Source organism: Callithrix jacchus, chromosome 15 (genome assembly GCF_049354715.1).
Source record: "Callithrix jacchus isolate 240 chromosome 15, calJac240_pri, whole genome shotgun sequence".
Lineage (NCBI taxonomy): Eukaryota > Metazoa > Chordata > Mammalia > Primates > Cebidae > Callithrix > Callithrix jacchus.
Window position 1 is genome coordinate 66,622,091 of NC_133516.1, and position 18,819 is coordinate 66,640,909.

The 18,819-nt window shown below is 38.4% G+C and overlaps 1 protein-coding gene across 50 annotated transcripts in view; it reads left to right on the forward strand.

Moving 5' to 3' along the window:
- Positions 1 to 18,819, forward strand: part of SETD5 (SET domain containing 5) — an 80,923-nt gene that overhangs the window by 28,941 nt on the left and 33,163 nt on the right. For 2 of the 50 annotated variants that reach the window (XM_078351555.1, XM_078351571.1), the window contains exons 3-15: positions 4,156 to 4,342; positions 5,137 to 5,361; positions 8,671 to 8,863; positions 9,148 to 9,253; positions 9,580 to 9,788; positions 9,893 to 9,933; positions 10,127 to 10,185; positions 10,706 to 10,884; positions 11,827 to 11,865; positions 15,364 to 15,606; positions 16,780 to 16,928; positions 17,318 to 17,435; positions 18,168 to 18,277. In XM_078351555.1, the coding sequence (XP_078207681.1) occupies positions 10,131 to 10,185; positions 10,706 to 10,884; positions 11,827 to 11,865; positions 15,364 to 15,606; positions 16,780 to 16,928; positions 17,318 to 17,435; positions 18,168 to 18,277 (893 nt within the window). In that variant the 5' untranslated portion in view covers positions 4,156 to 4,342; positions 5,137 to 5,361; positions 8,671 to 8,863; ... (2 more) ...; positions 9,893 to 9,933; positions 10,127 to 10,130. The remainder of the gene's footprint in view (positions 1 to 4,155; positions 4,343 to 5,136; positions 5,362 to 8,670; positions 8,864 to 9,147; positions 9,254 to 9,579; positions 9,789 to 9,892; positions 9,934 to 10,126; positions 10,186 to 10,705; positions 10,885 to 11,826; positions 11,866 to 15,363; positions 15,607 to 16,779; positions 16,929 to 17,317; positions 17,436 to 18,167; positions 18,278 to 18,819) is intronic. The other 48 variants (XM_078351552.1, XM_078351569.1, XM_078351563.1 and 45 more) reach the window with 25 other exon arrangements.

Here is an 18,819-nt window from a genome sequence, read left to right on the forward strand (position 1 = left end):
ATTCTAAAATTATGTTGTAGTAAATGGTGATTATAATTTACTTAGCAGATATTTCTTGAACTTCTCTATGTGTCAGTCGTTGTTCTGGCCATTGAAACTACAGCAGTGGATAAAACAGACAAAAATTCATGTACTCATAGAGTTTATATTCTGGTAGGAAAAAACAGACAAATTATAATAAGAAAATACTGCATTTAGCTGGTGTGTTAAAGTTTCTCAGTTAACATTTTAATTGCTACAGTTTACAGAGAGTTACTTAGGGAAGGAACTATTCTTAGGGTTATATTTGAGAAATTTTGGGTTATTAACAGAATTTGAATTAAGAAGCCTCATTATTATTAAAACATTAGTTAGGATCAGTAGAGTAGAACAGTCATGCTAAACTAGCCACAAGGAAAATGGAAGAATTTTTATGAAACAGAAATTTATAGTTATCAACTTAATGTTTGTTTTTTTGAGATGGAGTTTCATTCTTGTTGCCCAGACTGGAGTGCAATCGTGTGATCTCGGCTCACTGCAACCTCTGGCTCCTGGGTTCAAGTGATTCTTTTGCCTCAGCCTCCCAAGTAGCTTGGATTACAGGTGCCTTCCACCATGCCCGGCTGATTTTTTTGTATTTTTAGTAGAGACAGGGTTTCACCATGTTGGCCAGGGTGATCTTGAACTCCAGACCCCAGGTGATCAGCCCATCTCAGCCTCCCAAAGTGCTGGGATTAAAGGCCTGAGCCACCGCACCTGGCTGACTTAATGTTTCATAAAGTTATTTATCATCTATCCAAAATACCTGGGTTGGTATTTAATTAGTGAATTTAGCAATCATTTATTCACTTATTAAGATGTTATCTGAAGTAACTCTTTCATCTTTTCCTTTTAGAATATCTTTTAAAAATTGCTCTAGGAAAAATATCAAGTATCAGCTTAGGTTTATAACTTGTCTTTTATCTAGAAACTGTACTTTTTTTTCTTTGACAGAGTCTCACTCTTGCTCAGGCTGGAGTGCAGTGACGCCATCTCAGCTCACTGCATTCTCTGCCTCCCAGGTTCAAATGATTCTCATGCCTCAGCCCCCCCAAGTAGCTGGGATCACAACCATGTGCCAACATGCCCAGCTAAGTTTTGTATTTTTAGTAGGGATGGGATTTCACCATGAAACCATACATTTTCTAAATGGGCATACAGTAGTAATGGCTACAACAAAGGGTTTTTAATGATGTTGAGTAAGGTTTTTGGTTTAAGTCTTTTACTAAAAATATAACATGATTCAGATTCCTTTTACTGATCAGGGGAGGTGTGATGATAATGATAATCAGATTTAGGATTATCTGGTCAGACAGCTTTGGGGCTTTTTAAAAATCTGAATTATACAACGATACTGATAGAAAGAGTTGTAACCAACAGCCCCCAGTATGTAACTATGTCTTTTTGGGTTTACTTGATGAGTGTTCTTGTTTTATTATTTACAGATTTTACTTAAGTTTCCCAAAGGCTTAGACGATGTACTGCCAAAGTCTCTGTTTGGATATACTGTTAGAGAAAGGAAACATTTATGTGTAAGATTGGCCTAAAGGCAGAAAATTTTATCAGTCCTTTTTCCTTTTTTTTGGAGACAGGGTCTCACTTTATTGCCCACACTGAGTGCAGTGGCGCAATCTCAGCTCACTGCAACCTCCACCACCCAAGCTCAAGCAATCCTCCTACCTCAGCCTATTACGTAGCTGAGATTGACTACAAGTTCATGCTACCACACCAGATTTTGAGACTGGGTCTCACTCTGTCGCCCAGGCTGAAGTGCAGTGGTGCGATGTTGGCTCACTGCAACCTCCACCTCCCAGGTTCAAGCACTTCTCTTGCCTCAGCCTCCTGAGTAGCTGGGGTTACCAGCATGCTCCACTACGCCCAGCTAATTTTTGTATTTTTAGTAGAAATGGGGTTTCACCAGGTTGGTTGGCTGGTCTCAAACTCCTGACCTCAAGTGATCCACCCGCCTTGGCCTCCCGCAATGCTGGGATTACAGGCGTGAGCCACCACACTCGGCCCACACCAGGTAATTTTTGTGTTTTTATTAGAGACAGAGTCTCGCCACATTGCCCAGGCTGGTCTTGAACTCCCGAGCTCAAGCAATCCACCTGCCTCAGCCCCCTGAAGAGCTGGGATGACAGGAATGAGCCACCACGAGCAGTCAAGTCATTCCCCAACCCAGCTATATGTTACCTCCAGTTGGGTAGGAACAGTTGTGTTGTCACACCCAGAGGTCTCACTTCATCTTCCAGGCTGGAACGCAGTAGCATGATTATGGCTCACCTCAGCCTCGGCTTCCTGCACTTGGGTGATCCTCCCACCTCAGCTCCCAAGTAGCTGGGACTGAGGCACATCACCATGGCTGGCTAATTTTATTTTTCTTTTACTATTTTTGTAGAGTTGGGGTCTGATTATGTTTCGGCTGGTCTCAAATTCCTGGGCTCAAGTGTTCCTCCCACCTTGGCCTCCTAAAATGCTGGGACTACAGTTGTGAACCACTGTACCCAACGCACAAGTTTTTTTTTTGTTTGTTTGCATTAATCTTTGTCTATCAAAGTAAGATTGGAGCATCTCAGACCATCTACTTTAAAATTTACATTAACCCGCCTTGCATGGTGGCTCATGCCTATAATCCCTGCACTTTGGGAGGCTGAGGTAGGTGGAACACCGAGGTCAGGAGTTTGAGACCAGCCGGCCAACCTGGTGAAACCCCATCTCTACTAAAAGTACAAAATTAGCCAGGCATGGTGGCGGGCACCTGTAGTCCCAGCTACTCAGGAAGCTGAGGTGGGAGAATCTCTTGAATGCAAGAGGCGGAGGTTGCAGTGAGCCGAGATTGCGCCATTACATACCAGTCTGGGCAACAAAAGTGAAACTGTATAAAAAAATAAAAATCTTACATTAACCCCCTGGGTTGACTCAGTCAGTATCATGTACTTTTCATTCCTTTGGTTTTTTTTTTTTTTTAGTATTAATAATTGTTCTAATGTTTTGTTTTATTACGAATCACTGTATCAGTCATGACTCTGTAGTCTTTTGTAAAAGTCCTTATTAACATGGGTCTTTGACATTCACATTGACTTCATTCCCCCCAAATTAAGTGCTTTTTGTTTTATTCTTTTAATGTTTTTTATACACTACTATAAAACTAACATAAAGTCACACAAAGAAAACTTTTTTGCCTCTGAACCATAACTCCAAATCTCTTAATTATTTTTTCATTTTTTTTATACTTCAGTTATTTCTGAGTCTTTCTCTTCCCAATTCCACTGGTTTATGGTCACCATGTCAAGCTATCCTCACTGCTTTTTCATACACAATTCTTAAGTCTTTATCATGAAACTGTACTCTTCATGATTTGGGGTTTGTTGTTGTTGTTTTTAAAAAACAATCTAGACTATTTTTTTAGAGCAGTTTTACGTTCACAGGAAAATTCATCAAGAGATGCAGAGATTTCCTATGTACCCTTTGCACCCATGCACACATAGCCTTCTGGTTTATATTTTTGTTCATATCTAGCAGTGTATTGTTACCCCACAAATAAAGTTGCTAAGATGATCGCATCTTCTCCCAAAATTATAGTTAAGATGATTTAAAAGAAGGATGAGTTTTCAGTGACAAAAGAAGGCAGTAAGAAACAACTGTTTGCAATCCAGTATAAGCAACAAATTGATCTCTTTTAATTTGGAAGCAATAACAGTATTGACTACTTGTGAAACTGCATTTAATTGTGGCCTAGGAAAAAAGCTTCATTGAAGATCTTGATTTTTTAAGAGTTTAAGTAAACTAGGATATTTCTAATAACCATCCTGTGCCTTAAAACTTGTTTGCTAGGTCCTAGGCTGTCAGAAAATTTTGTCTGGGAAGTTTTAGAATTGGCAGAATGCTAGTTAGTGAGATGAGCAGAGTCTTTCTTCCCCTTCTACTGAAATGTAATCATAACTTTTTGCCACCTCACTTTGTGGAACATTAATGAAATGCATAATAAACATGGGACACTGTAGCTGTTTTTATTTTATAATTATCCTTTATAAGCCTTGTTCAAGAAAGCAGAAAAATATTCAGTAGCATTTAAGATAAAGAACTACTTGATAACTAGGTATTTATTTTACTAGATATTTTCCTTTTCTGTTGCAGGATTCCTCATGTCCGTAACATGTTGGATGAGGCTCTGCAGCTCACCCCCACTCTCAGAGTGGTCAGTCTCCATTAAGTGGACCCCGTGATTTCCAAACTCTGCTGTGTTGGACGTCATGAGCATTGCAATCCCTCTGGGAGTCACCACACCAGATACATCCTACTCAGATATGGCTGCTGGATCAGAGTAAGTGCTACTTTCTAGGTAGTAGATACATTACCAGTCTGTGTGGAGACAACTTTCTTTTGGACAGCTAATAAGATAATATGTAATATTTTCTTAACATTAGACCTTTCCCTTTTCCCCCATTGAAGCTGGAGGAAAAAAGAAATTAGAAGGAGAAGGAAGAGTTTTCAGAGGGGTATTTCTGGGCAAATAATGAATAGAACCAGAGTTGCAAAGTAGGAATTCATTTTCATTTGTATTGCTGGGTGGGGAAGATTTAAATAAAGTAGGTATTACTACCTGCTTCTGTAGAATTAATGATTATTCTGATGGAGAGAGATAAGGAGGTGTTCTTTCCAACTGATTTTCCTTGAAGTCCTCTTCCTATGTACTTCCCATTGTTCTAGAGTAAAGGGGCTAAAACTATATGGGCAGGTTGCCTAGGGCTTCTGACATCTGGGGTAGAAAACATGGAGAGCAATGTCATCTGTTTTTTTATAATATTCGTTGCCTAGAAAGAGGACCTTCAAAATCAGTGGTACCAAACTTTTTTTTCAGCTAAGAGCAGCTTTAGGAATTCAGTTTGTCCAAAGGCCCAATCCCTAAAATTATACTCTCAATTCTTGAAGAATTTAAATGCCAAATAACAATGAAGGTAGGCCTTCATTGTACAACTTTATATATATTATTCACAGTTTTAAAAATTTTAGCCTTTTTGTATCCCTTATCTTTTAAGTTGTCCAAGACTTCCCCTGCTCACAGATTCCCCCTCTTGTCCTTTTACCTCCCTTGTACCCAATCTTCCTTGCTTACAGAAAGGAAGTGGAAGCCCCCTACCTTTCAAGACGAAGTGGCACTACACCAGGATGTGAAAGTCCAGCGAAAGAGACCCAAGGGGCCTAGGGGGCAGCACACCCCCAGAAGCCAAGTCTATTCCAGGCAGTACCAGGGATTAGGGTCTGGGCTGGAAAAATCCTGGTGTTTTGAATATGTTCAGGTCCAGTTCAGACTCTTGATCCCACAGCCACTTCTTGAGTGAGGTGGGTGTTGCTCTAATTCCCCTGTTTCTCTTGCCATTTTCACAGTCCCTGGGGATTCTTCCCCCTTCAGCAGAGCAAAGCAACTGTACCAGATTTCTGGGTTGAATGGAATCCCTGATTAATAGTGGTTTTCTTCCTTAAAACTGAGAATATTATTAAAGAGCATGTATATTTCTTCATAAAGCCACCTAATATAATTTACCTGTTTACTGAGTTCCGTAAAGAGGGAGATTTAAAGCTACCCTAAGAAATAGTATATAATACTCTGGGGTAGTCTAAAATGGAAAACAGTGTTTGAGCTTATTCCGATATAAAAAGGAAAAAAGAGGGTTGAGGGTGGGGAAGGGTTGATTTTGTTTCTTCTAGAGCTTTTCTCTCTCTCTCTCTCTCTCTCTCTCTCTCTTTTTTTTTTTTTGCATGCAAAAGATATTTAGTTATGTCAGTAACTGAGACTTCCCATTTTACAACTCTTTTCCAAAATAAACTACTTAAAACTCTTCCTGCATTAGTAGGTAGCCCAGTTGTATTGTGTTTATAGGTTTTTATAAAGTCAGCTACTAATCTGCTACTATGTGCATTGTCTCATTATATAGATAGGTAGCATTAACATTTGTGAGAAATTTCAACAAAGAGGTTAAACAGATAAGTTTGGAATTAGTAGATAAGAGACCCAGAGCGGTTAATCTTAAAATTGGTGTTTTCCCCAAAGTGTAGACATGACTGCCCATAAATACTGCTTAGGGGGTCCAGGAGTAATTCCAGAAATAAAAATACTTCTGGTCTACAAATGAGATTGCATTGTCTGTATTAACACGAGCATATCCTAGGATTTCCTGAAACATTTTCATCCATGATCTCTAGACAGATTTCTGATACTTTGGTCATAACTAACTAAATAGTTTGCCTTTCTACAAAGGAAAAGAATGTCAGTAACTAGCTTACGTACCATTCTGTTAAATCATTAATGATATTTATTAATGTTTCATCATGCCTATTTCACTGTTAAGGTTAAATCTGATAATAAGTGCAACATACTCAGCTAGACCTAGACTTCACCTCATGGGATTTAAAATCTGATGGCAACAATATGCAATATGCATTTATTTTTGTGTGTGTTTATAGGAAAATTTATAGATGTAACAAGACAAGCAAAGATTTTTCTGAATTTCCAACTCTACCATAACAGAATCTCAGGCATTTTCCAAGAAATGGCATGATAGCAGCTGATTGCATGTTGTACTTAGAACACAACTGATGGAGTATATCTGTTGTGAGCCTGGTTTCTGTGTATGTGTCCAATTCTATGATAGGAGAAGAAAGACTATAATTGCATTTGCATAAAGTGATTGTCTACTAAAGAGATGTAATTCCATTATTCCAAATTTTAAATTCATATTTTAAAATATAAAACTGGTATATATATCAAGGAATATTTTAGGAACTCTTGTAGTTACCTGTCAACGTCTAACTATGTATTTAATCAGTAACCAATATGGAAATTGCAGAGTTTCTTCATCAGAAGATAGGAGTTTAAATTTTACATTTGGCATGCTCAGCAATATATTAAATGCTGTGCTTGACTAGTAAGTATTGTACAATGGGATGGCCTTTTAACCTCCACAATATACATTTTATTTTTATTCCCTAGACTTGCACAAGACTTACATATGTTCATATTTACCCGTTTGGAGATGGGTAACATACAACCAGCATAGCTCCATCTCCATGGCCATCTTTGATTTCATGCAACTTTTCCTTTATCCTGTCTTCCGCCCCCCCAAAAAAAACCATTCCTAATAAACAGCTGTCATGTTTCACCCCATGTGTTCAGTAGTACAAAATCTATATAAAATATGTACAGCTCTTTGGAATACTTGTTTATCTAGTAATGTACCTAGTAAATTAATAATGTTGTATAAATTTAATTACTTTCTTTTATCCATCATAGAAACAAAATTATACCTTCATTTTATTAATGCTTGTCTACCTTTGGTTTCATTTAGGAAACCCCACCTGTTTCCTAATACTCAGAGATGATTGCCTCTCAGTGAGCCATGTTCAGATCATCTTTTTCTCAAGAATACTGACCTGCATTCTTGATGTACCCCTTCCCCTGTTCCCATCTTGCAGACACTTTTAAGTAATAAAATGCATGCACCTCACTAACAGAGAATACTTTCCTCTGTCTAAAGTTCTTCTTCACCTAGAAATTTCCTTTGCTGTTATTAATAAGATCCCTTCTCACAGTTTTGGAGCATATAACTGGGTGAGTTGGATACATATCTCAGAATTTTCTTTGATCCCTCACTTCTCAATTGACATTGTACCACATTGAACTGCACACTTTATTCCTGCCATACTATATATTGTATAACTTCAAGCAGGAAAAAATGCCTGTTATTTCAAGCAAACAATATGCATTATTTGACTCCCTGAAAGACCCATTAATCTCTAAGTTTGAGTTATACTATTCACTGGAGTTTCTAATTTGTGAATCTGTGTTCTAAGCACTATAAATTACAAATCATTATTCTGTTCTGCAAAGTCATGCAGACTTTATATTTTTGAATTATTTTTCAGTATGCCCTGAAACCTAACCAGGTAACAATCAGAATTGAAGTTTTTTCTTCCCATAAACCTGAATTTATCCTTTGCCATCAAAGCCTTTTTATTGTAAAGGCTTGCGTTAATTTTCTAACTTTGAATACATGTTTAATTCCACAATAATACATTGTGCTTGGATAGTTTATTTTCTACTCACAAAGGGTACAAAAAGATACTAAACCAAGCTTCTCACTAAGCATGGTTAATAAAGGTCTCAAATTTTCTTTAAAGGACTGAATGTCATCCTCGTTTCTATAGCAGAAAGAGCATAGACTTGGGAGTCAGACAGACTTTGTTTCAAATCTTAGCTGTGTCAATGTGTAACCTTGGGGAAGTCATGTAATCTCACCACCAAATCATCCCCCTCTGTAAAAATGGGGTATACATCATGTTTAGTGGTTGCCAAAATTAAATGAATTAATATATATAAAGCACCTACCAAATAATGGGCAGTTCACAATGGTAGCCATTACTATTGTTATTATTTGTCACTAGACTAATTAACCTTTCCAGTTTAGTTTTTATCATTTTGAAGTTCTATGGTATTATCATGCAGCTGATAAATAGTTTTGTACTTAATATGCTTGCATGTCATTGGTGGATGAGAAATTATGACTCTAATATTTGAAAGGTGTTTGGGGGTTCATCAAGATGAGAGGTATGATAAATATAAGATGCCATTGTTTTTACCTGTACTTTCTTCAGGGTATCCTGTCTTGGTAGTGAATGGAAGAGGGCCTGGTCCCTGGGGCAGTGCAGAAGGCACTTTCATCATCTCACTCACTGCAAATGTCATGTGAGGTTTCATGGAAGTATTAAGAGATCCAATTAAGAAGAATAGTTCTGAGTCTAAACCAGCCCAGAGTGGCTTCTCTAGGGGAAACTCCCCGCTCAGCTGGTACGTTTGTGTTTGTCATTAGGGACACCTTGTATCCCAGGTGCCTGCCTCCAGACATCTCCCTGTACTGGCTTCATGTTACACACAAGTCCACATTTAATAACACTCCTACTGTTATTTATAGGCTTAGTTATGTTAATAAGATTGTTTCACTCTGAGTTTTTTCTCTTATCCTAGTGGCTAGTGGTTGTGGAAAGAGGAGGGGTTAAAATGGGAAATGAAGTGTTAGTTTAAGGGAAGATTAGGTGTTATGCTATCATGCATTGCTTTTCGCCTTTGTGCAGCCCTGAATCTGTGGAGGCTAGTCCAGCAGTTAATGAGAAGAGCGTGTATTCCACTCATAATTATGGGACCACTCAGAGGCATGGGTGTCGAGGACTGCCTTATGCTGTGAGTATGCATTTGTTTCTCTCCAGAGCAGTGATTTTCCTGGAGTGTAATCCATTCTTATACATTGTGACTTTCTTGAAATGTTTATATGCAGCATGACGAAGTTGCCCCTTTTGCACTTCCCTGACTCCAGCGGACGTCTAGCCTTGCATCATTGTTCTTGTTTTTATGTCCCAGTTGACCTTGGCATTTTGTTTTATCACTTTCCTGGTTGAAGCCAAAAAACGAAGGGTACTACTTTCTTCTTTCTTTCCATATGTACCATACTTTAGGGGAGAGAGGGGCCAGTGTTTGGACACTGTTGATTTAAAAAATCTTATTTTCAGGATCATAATTACGGAGCCCCTCCTCCTCCGACACCTCCTGCTTCTCCCCCTGTCCAGACGATCATCCCTCGTTCTGACCTGAATGGCCTGCCGTCGCCTGTAGAGGAACGCTGTGGAGACAGCCCGAACTCTGAAGGAGAGACTGTACCTACCTGGTGTCCTTGTGGTCTTTCTCAGGATGGCTTCCTTCTCAACTGTGACAAGTGCAGGTAAGATCCTGTTCCATCTAAATTTAAGTCTGGGTTGCTGGGATTAGGGTTTCTTACTAGTAGGGAAAAGCTCAAAGTATTCTTTCTTGTGTTTGTTAATGTAGATGATTCCTTAGTGCTCCTTGGCTCGAATTCTCTGCACTAGGTGAGAATTGCTGACAACAAGGAATGAGAGATTGATGTTAAAGCTATTGAATTTGATATGAAATTTAATGTCCTGGAACCATTTGGTAGGTGGGAGGGAGGGGGTAGCATATGCAGAGACACTTCGCCCATGTGTGCTATGATGTGGTGCATGCTGTTGGAAGGACTACTTTAAGTTTATTTTCCCTCTTTAGGGGAATGAGCAGGGGGAAGGTTATTAGACTTCATCGGCGGAAGCAGGACAACATATCAGGTGAGCAGAAGATGCTTAGGTCCACAGTTTGACATATAAATATTCTGTGATTTGAATGTTCATTTTAAGAACCCCTCTTAAAAGTTCCCATGGTCTCCCCAAACAGCTCTTTTCACGGAAAGAGATAGAAGTCCTCTCAAGACCACTGTATGGTTCTCTCATTGTAAACAAAATGTACTGAGAACATTCTAGTCCTGTAGCAAAGCATTCCTTGTGAACACAAAAAATATGGATCCTTCTTTTTAAAATTAGCCAGTCTCAAATTGTTATAGATTGAGTCAGTAAAGCTTAGGGACTGAATACAAGGAGAGAAATAGATACCATGAGGAATAGAGTTTATATGCTTAATGCCAATGACGTAATGTCTTGTTTTCATAAGGAAGATCTGTACTTAATGTTGCTTTACAGATTGTAAGAGTTAATAGTGGAAGTAATGACTTACTGGATGTGGGGCACATCTAAAACAATAAGCTGCTTTTGAGACTATTAGTACCTGAACTATGAAATCATCATTTTCCAGGTGGGGATAGCAGTGCAACAGAAAGCTGGGATGAAGAGCTTTCTCCTTCCACTGTGTTGTATACAGCAACACAGCACACACCTACAAGCATCACTTTAACTGTTCGAAGAACCAAACCCAAGAAGCGGAAAAAGAGTCCAGAAAAGGGTCGTGCAGCACCAAAGACGAAGAAAATCAAGGTATGGAGGGTAAAAAAATATCTTAAATAGAAATGTCTGAAATAGCTCAAATTTTGGAGCAAGAATGCCCCAAAATTCTTTTAAGAAGTTTGATCCAGATGTTTGAAGGGCCACTTTTGTTCTCCTTGCAAAAATGAGCTAATCTGTGTTATGTGCATGTAGACCAACCTCTCTTCTGCCACACCATATCATCACCACTGGCTCAAAGTTTCTTCTACTCCAGCCCCCATCCCAGGTATGAAATTCCAGCCCTACCTGGCACAAGCCCATATGTATTGCAGCCTCAAGTCTAGGCTTCCACTATCCTTACAGTATCTCCCCACCTCTGAACCCCAAAGTACAGTCTGAAATTCTTGTCCTGGTTACATGCCTCATGTCTTTGGGTTGATTGTTTTTCCTTGTTTCAAAAAAATATATATCAGGAAACATCTCTTGAATGGTCTAGGCTTCCTCAGTGTCGTGGTCACTTTCCTGTATTCTCAGCTAAAAAGTCTCCGGGAGAAACTTCTTCTGGTTTGTGTTCTTTCTTCCCCATCACAGCAACTCTGTTGCTTCTAGGTGACTTGTTCACCCCTTGTTAAGGGGATTGGTCTTTGTTTCCTTCTTAAGTTTCAAAACTGGTAAATCTGCAACTTTAAAATTTTTTTATTTACTTTTTCTCTGAGTATCAGGGGTGCGTATAGGATTTAAGAGATGCATGCTCTTACCTGTTAATTACCTAACTTCACAGTAGAAAGTATTGAAATCAGTCTCAGAGTTCATTGGCCTTGAGCTACCCCTATTCTTGATAAGAGTTTGGGGAATTCCATGGTATTTTTTACCTAGAGAAAGGGGGACAGAATAGAACACTAGTTTGTGCCTTAGCTTTAGTCTCAGATAGGTATAACTGTCATTCTTGGTACCAAGTTTTGTTTGTTCTACTTGTTTTCCTCCTTGGGATAGGCATTTCGAGAGGGATCCCGGAAGTCCTTGCGGATGAAGGTAAGGGGTAATCTTCCCTGATGCTGTGTTTTACTTCACTGTGATCTTGCATTTTGGTCAGCTTCTTTCCTGACACTGATGGTCTGGGAATCTTGGATTCTGCTTTTCATTAGTTTGTAGTTGTTGCCATTCAGTTTTCATAGTGCTTTTCTCCAAAGTAGATTTTCTTGGCCATTTTCTGAAATATTTTCCCTTTCTGTAATCAGCTTTCATTGATTGGTTTTTCATTCATTGCTTTTCTAGGGGGTAAGTGACATTTTTCCAAACAAAATGAGGCTGGTGTGTTCTGTCACTGTGATTGAGCTCAACCTTAGGAGTGCAGTTTTCCTGGTAATGACATAGGATCTTTTGTGCATCTACCCTAGCACTGTGTGGTCTTTAATTGCAGGAAGCATGTATTGATAAGGATTACTGTTTTCTCTTAGCATATCTGTTTGGTGGAAAAGACTTAAGTAACGCTAGCATGTTTCTTAAGACATGAAATTAAGAGTTTATGAGGCATGATTTTGTAAAGACCTTGGAGAGGGAGAATAGAGAGATTATGTGCAATGGTTTAAAAGAACTTTTAGGTGCTGATTGATTAAAAACAGTTTGCCAAGAGGTGGTTTGATTATGCTGTCTGGTATCTTCTGTAACCTATGTACATGTATATAGGAGGACAACATACCTCCCAAATTATTACTTAGGGCTTCAAAGCATTTAATTAGAATTAAATTTGAATTTATAAGCATTCATATTCCTCAATAGTGTAAAAGCAGCATCTTTCCTATTGAAAGTTGTAGGGCATAAACATTAATTTTAGTAAGGCCAGGCACATTGGGTCACGCCTATAATCCCAGCACTTTGGGGAGGTCAAGATGGACAGATCACCTGAGGTTGGGAGTTCAAGACCAGCCTGGCCAACATGGTGAAACTCCATCACTACTAAAAATACCAAAATTAGCCAGGTGTGGTGGCAGGTGCCTGTAGTCCCAGCTACTCAGGAGGCTGAGGCAGAAGAATTGCTTGAACCCAGGATCATGCCACTGCCCTCCAGCCTGGACGACAGAGGGAGACTCCATCCAAAAAAAAAAAAAAACTTCAGTAACGATAAGCTTTTGAGGATTGCTTTATGTGCAGCACCAATATGACTGGTGTTAGCAAGATTACAGGTAACGTTTTACCTAAAGTCTGAAGGCCTCACTGAGTATCTATCTATAAAAAGACTTGCACACACCTGTGAAAGAGATGGGAGAGGACTCAGAACTACAGAGCATCTGAGGCCTGGGATGGAAGACAAATTAATCTTTTTTTTTTTTTTCTTTTTTGCTGGATCCGTCCTCCTGCAGGTGGCCACGTTTGCTTTAACTGCCCCTTTATTTTTCTCTCATTTGCTTAGAGAGGGGCCTTTTAAATAGACTTTGGAGGCAAATAATAGCCCTAATCCTGGCTACTAAATGCTTTTCTCTTATCAAGCAATTATCGTAACTTATCTCCAGAAGCTCAAAATCTTTTGAAAGCTGTAGACTGTCTCTTCCAGAAAACTGTACATAAACCCCAAATTTTGTTTGCAGTTTCAGGAGATTGACAGCCTCACCAATGTGTTAAAATTTAGATAGAAAAATAAAATTTCTAGTCATTTTTTTCTTTTAATGGTAAATAGAGTTATACATTTTTGCTCAGAATTACTAGTTTAAAACTCCTCTGGTGATCCAGGTGGGAGCCATAAGAATTAGAAAAAAAAAATCATTTGGATTTTTAATCCCAATGTCAAGAGCAGCTTCCCTACTGAAGACTTAATTATAAATCACGGTTTCTCGACCTTGACACTGTTGACAGTTTGGACCAACTAGTTCTGAGTTGTGGAAGGGACTGTCCTATGCTTTCAAGATGTGAACAGGATCCCTGGTGTCTACTCACTAGGTGTTAGTAACATATATACACTCAGTTGAGATTATAAAAAAATGTCTTCAGATATTACAAAATGTCACTTGGGTGTAAAATTTCCCTCAATTGAGAACCACTGCTCTAAACCCAACTGAGGTAGAGTCTCTAATGCCTTGAAGGATGAGTCAGCAGAGTAAACACAGTGACATTAGTGAACAATGGCTAATATTGTGACAGAGGCTCCCAGAATACAGTACACTGATCAAGTCATAAGTTTAATAATCACTACGTAAAGCTGGGAATATTGTTTGGACACTGCTAATCCCTAGTCTGTAACCTCCATTAAGTCTAAGGTTTTGCACTATTTTTTTGCTCAGCTGCTATTGATGTCAAGCAGGTGATATTCTGATTCTTAGTATGTTGGCCTTAGGTATTTCTTTAGATCCCTTTGTTTATTGTTCAGTCTTTTGGACTCTAGTGAGACATGTGGAAACAATAGTGTTGTTTTTTTTTTTCTTCCATACTGTTCCTTGCAGAAAGGATAATAGACAATAATCAATCAGCAACAGTGATGCAAAAGTGGTAAAAGTGTTATGATAAGCATCAGTGTTTTCTGTGCTATTCATGGAAAGTATATTTAATTTTGTTGTGCCTGTTTGCAAGTTTAATGTGGACATAGATTTTCAAGTAGCTTTGATAATACAATGTCTTTTCCTTCTAATCATCACTAGCATGACATCATCACTATCAGTGTTTGTTTTGTTTTCTGATGGCACTTAAGTCTTGAACACCATGGAGGAGAACATGTGTTGGGCTTAAGCTTTGTCTCTGTAGCTCAGGCACTGTCTGTTTAGGAAACTGTTTCTGAGTTGTAATCTTTCCTCAATACTGTCACCGTAAAAGGCAGTGGTTTATCTAGAGGAGTATAACAAAGTACCCCTTAGACATTTTCTGTTCTCCCTATCTGCTCCTCTCCCCTCATTTCACCTCTTCAGATTATTTAGAATGTGCTAATTTAAATTGTTGAAAATAGAGTGTTAGAAAGATATTACTCAAATAATATATGAGTAGTAAGATTATGATTGAATTGATGAGATTGATTAGGGTCACATGTAGATTTAGAATGAACATATATTATGAAAATAAGTGACACAAAAACATTCATTCTCCTGGAAAATAGTCAGAAAACCAGTTTGGGCTACCACTAACACAGATGTTCAATGAGTATGAAAATTTAATCAGTGATAAATTTGAGATCTCTACTCTTTATTTTTACGGAGATTTTCTTACAAACTTGATGTCAGTTTTTTATAAGAAAATTGATTTTTATGACTTTAAAATGGTCATAAAATCACAGTGATGGGATGAATTTCTATGATCCAGATTAATTTCTTAATTTGTAAATGGAGAAACTGAGCTTCCCCATTTAAAGAAGTTTTTCAAGATCTCACCTCTCATTGGTAACAAAAGCATGATAGAAACCAGTTCCTGACTCCCAGTCCATTACTCTTTTATGCCACATCAATTGCCAAGTGATAAATTTTCTCTGGAACCCCAACATGTCCCGCCCCCATTCCCAACCCCCTATTTATACATGGACTTTACTAATCTCTCTGAATTTTTTTTCTACAGAATTCTCCCTCTGAAGCACAGAATTTAGATGAGAATACAACTGAGGGCTGGGAAAATCGGATAAGATTATGGACTGACCAGTATGAAGAAGCTTTCACTAATCAGTACAGTGCAGATGTACAGAACGCCCTTGAACAACATCTACATTCTAACAAGGAGTTTGTGGGCAAACCTACTATTTTAGACACTATTAATAAGACTGAATTGGCCTGTAATAACACAGTTATTGGTTCCCAAATGCAGGTAAGTATCAAAGGATTGAAGACTCTCTAAGTAGCTGAAATTTTAAGGACCCAGGAAGAGGGTAATGGATTGGAATTACTGTTCCTTCCAAATGTACAAGGCCTTAGAATAACAAATTAGCCGGGTGTCAATCATATGTAACCAAAAGTAGGTTACATTAACTGGAAACTATCTGGATACTTATTTTTAAACTACTTTTATTAATCAAAAATAGATGAATTAAGGCTGTGTGCAATGGCTCACTCCTATAATACCAGCACTTTGGCAAGAAGCCAGGGTGGGAGGATCATTTGTGGCCAGCAGTTCAAGACCTGCCTGGACAACATAGACCCTGTCTTTGCAAAAACAATTAAAAATTAGTCAGTTGTGGTGGAACACACCTGTAAGTCTCAGCTACTGGGGAGGCTGAGGTGGAAGGATCACTTTCGCCTAGGAATTTGAGGTTATAGTAAACTATCATTGCACCACTGCACTCCAGCCTGGGTGGCAGAGTGAGACCCTGTCTCTAGGAGAAAAATACTTAGTATGGGAAATTTTATACAGCCTAGGTAGGAATTATGTAAGGTTTATAGAAAGTTAAGTGGGTTCTCTCTCTCTTTTTTTTTTTTTTTTTTTGAGACAGAGTTTTGCTCTTGTTCCCCAGGCTGGAGTGCAATGGTGCGATCTTGGCTCACCGCAACCTCTGCCTCCTGGGTTCAGGCAGTTCTCCTGCCTCAGCCTCCTGAGTAGCTGGGATTACAGGCACGCGCCACCATGCCCAGCTAATTTTTTGTATTTTTAATAGAGATGGGGTTTCACCATGTTGCCCAGGATGGTCTCGATCTCTTGACCTTGTGATCCACCCGCCTTGGCCTCTCAAAGTGCTGGGATTACAAGCTTGAGCCACCGTGCCCGGCCTCTCATTTTTATGTTAGAGATAGAGTCACTGAAATCTTAGTTCTATATTTTTGTTTGATCCATTTTTGCCTTTTCTGGGGAGGTAGTTTCACTAGATATAGCATGTCTCTTAGAAAAATTGAGCTTTTATCTCATTTTAAAATTTCTCATCATTGATCTAAATAACACCGATAAAACCTGAAAATGTTAGCGCCTTTTCCTTAATTATGAAATAATTTGAGTGTCTACTAAGCTGTTCTTGCTGTTGTTTAATGTTACTGCTCTGGTTTTATTCAGTTACAGCTGGGAAGAGTCACTCGTGTTCAAAAGCACCGGAAGATCCTGAGGGCTGCAAGAGATTTGGCTTTGGACACTCTTATAATAGAGTATCGTGGGAAAGTCATGTTACGACAGCAATTTGAGGTCAATGGGCATTTCTTCAAAAAGTAAGAACATCATTCATTGGGCAATGAGGGCTAATGTGGACCTGACTGACCAGTGTTATTGTAAAAATCATCATTTGATAGGATGCTCTTGGGAGGAAAAAAAAAATCGCTACTCAGATAAGCTCACGCCTGTCTGCTATTTGTAGAGAAGTGCAAGTAAATCTGCAAATTGTTTAATGTATAAATTGGTGACATCTCCTTTCCAAGCCAAGCATTCCTTGCTTTGTGCTTGTTCTTTAATCAAAAGCAGACAATCATGTGATGTTTTCCAAGTTTAGGCATTGCAAAAGACCACTGCTGCTTCTCTTAGCATATGCTTCATATTTGGAGTCATGGGGTGGCCTTTTTATTTGTGTTGAGAATTACAGGAATTTTAATTATATCCCTAGACCATATCCCTTTGTGCTCTTCTACTCAAAATTCAATGGTGTAGAGATGTGTGTGGATGCCCGTACTTTCGGTAATGACGCTCGGTTCATCAGAAGATCTTGTACACCAAATGCAGAGGTAAGATATCTGTAGCAACATCCCTTTGAGTGGAACCACCAAATGACAAGCTTACTGAAGAAGCAGTGTGAAACTTCACTCAGATAAAGGTCTGTAGATAATAGTGGTGATCTTTCATTGTGAGAGGTGAAAAACAAAAGTAATGGTGCTTTTATACTGATAAAACGGAGTAAGGAAAGAATTTTCTTTAGAGAAGGCAGAAATAGGAAAGAGCAAGTTAGCGCTAAGGAGAAAGCTAAACTGGATAAGAAAATCAGTGCAGTTTTATTAAAGAAATTGCCATTCAGTGGAAGTAGATGTCATTAGGCCTAACTCAGCTATTTGGTTGCAGTATTTTTAGATTTTAGTAACTAGTGTTGTATGAGAGGATCTATACATTTCCAGAATTCATTACTTAGAGCAACCACATCAAATAAAGCAAGAAAGTCCACAGAGCTTTACTTACTGGCTAAGGAATTTTAAATCTCTGGTGGAGCTGGAAACAGCTATAAGATGTGAAAGCAGAGATTTTACCCTGATTTCTAACATCTCAAGATTTCTCCATGTATTTCAAGAAGTATCATAAATTTTCAAGCCTATACAGTATATTACTTTCAGATGAAATGAAGGGGCTATATAACAGATTACCGTTAACTCTAAATGAAGAGAAAGTGTTAGGGTGAAAGGTTTTTTCTCTCTTATGGAAACTTCATGATGTTTATGAAAAATCCAACCAGAAGCCTTTTCACCCAGGTGCGACACATGATTGCAGATGGGATGATTCACCTGTGTATCTATGCTGTGTCTGCCATCACCAAGGATGCTGAGGTCACCATAGCATTTGATTATGAGTATAGTAACTGGTAAGACCTCTAAGACCTTTCCTAACATAAATGTCCTTGTCTTACATATTAAACTATTCACTCTGTTTAAAGTCTGCTTTTATTTCTTGCCTTTTCCTTTGTTTTACCTAATCTTTTCATGACTAATGCATTTTCTGCCTAGAAATTGTAAAGGAAAAGACAGACTTAAGATTTTTTTTAGAGATACAGATACCTTGTATGATACTGCTCACAAGTTTTCTGACAGAAGCGTTTTGACTTAATGCCTTTTTAGTAAGAATAGCGAAATGGGTATATATTTATGAGGTACTCCTGGGAATTACAATAGCATCCTCTTGTTATGCACAGAGTACTTACGTCAGGGACTATATAGAATGAGAATTTAATATGTTGCGAGTACTTTTAATTTGTCAGTTATACCCTTATAAAGCTAGGGGTGGGATTTAAAGATTCACCATGTCCACAGAAACCATGTAATCTAGCTGTATATGACAATACAGAAAACAAAATGCCAATTTATAGATGAATATGTGGTGGGTTTTATAAAGTATATGCTTTTCCTT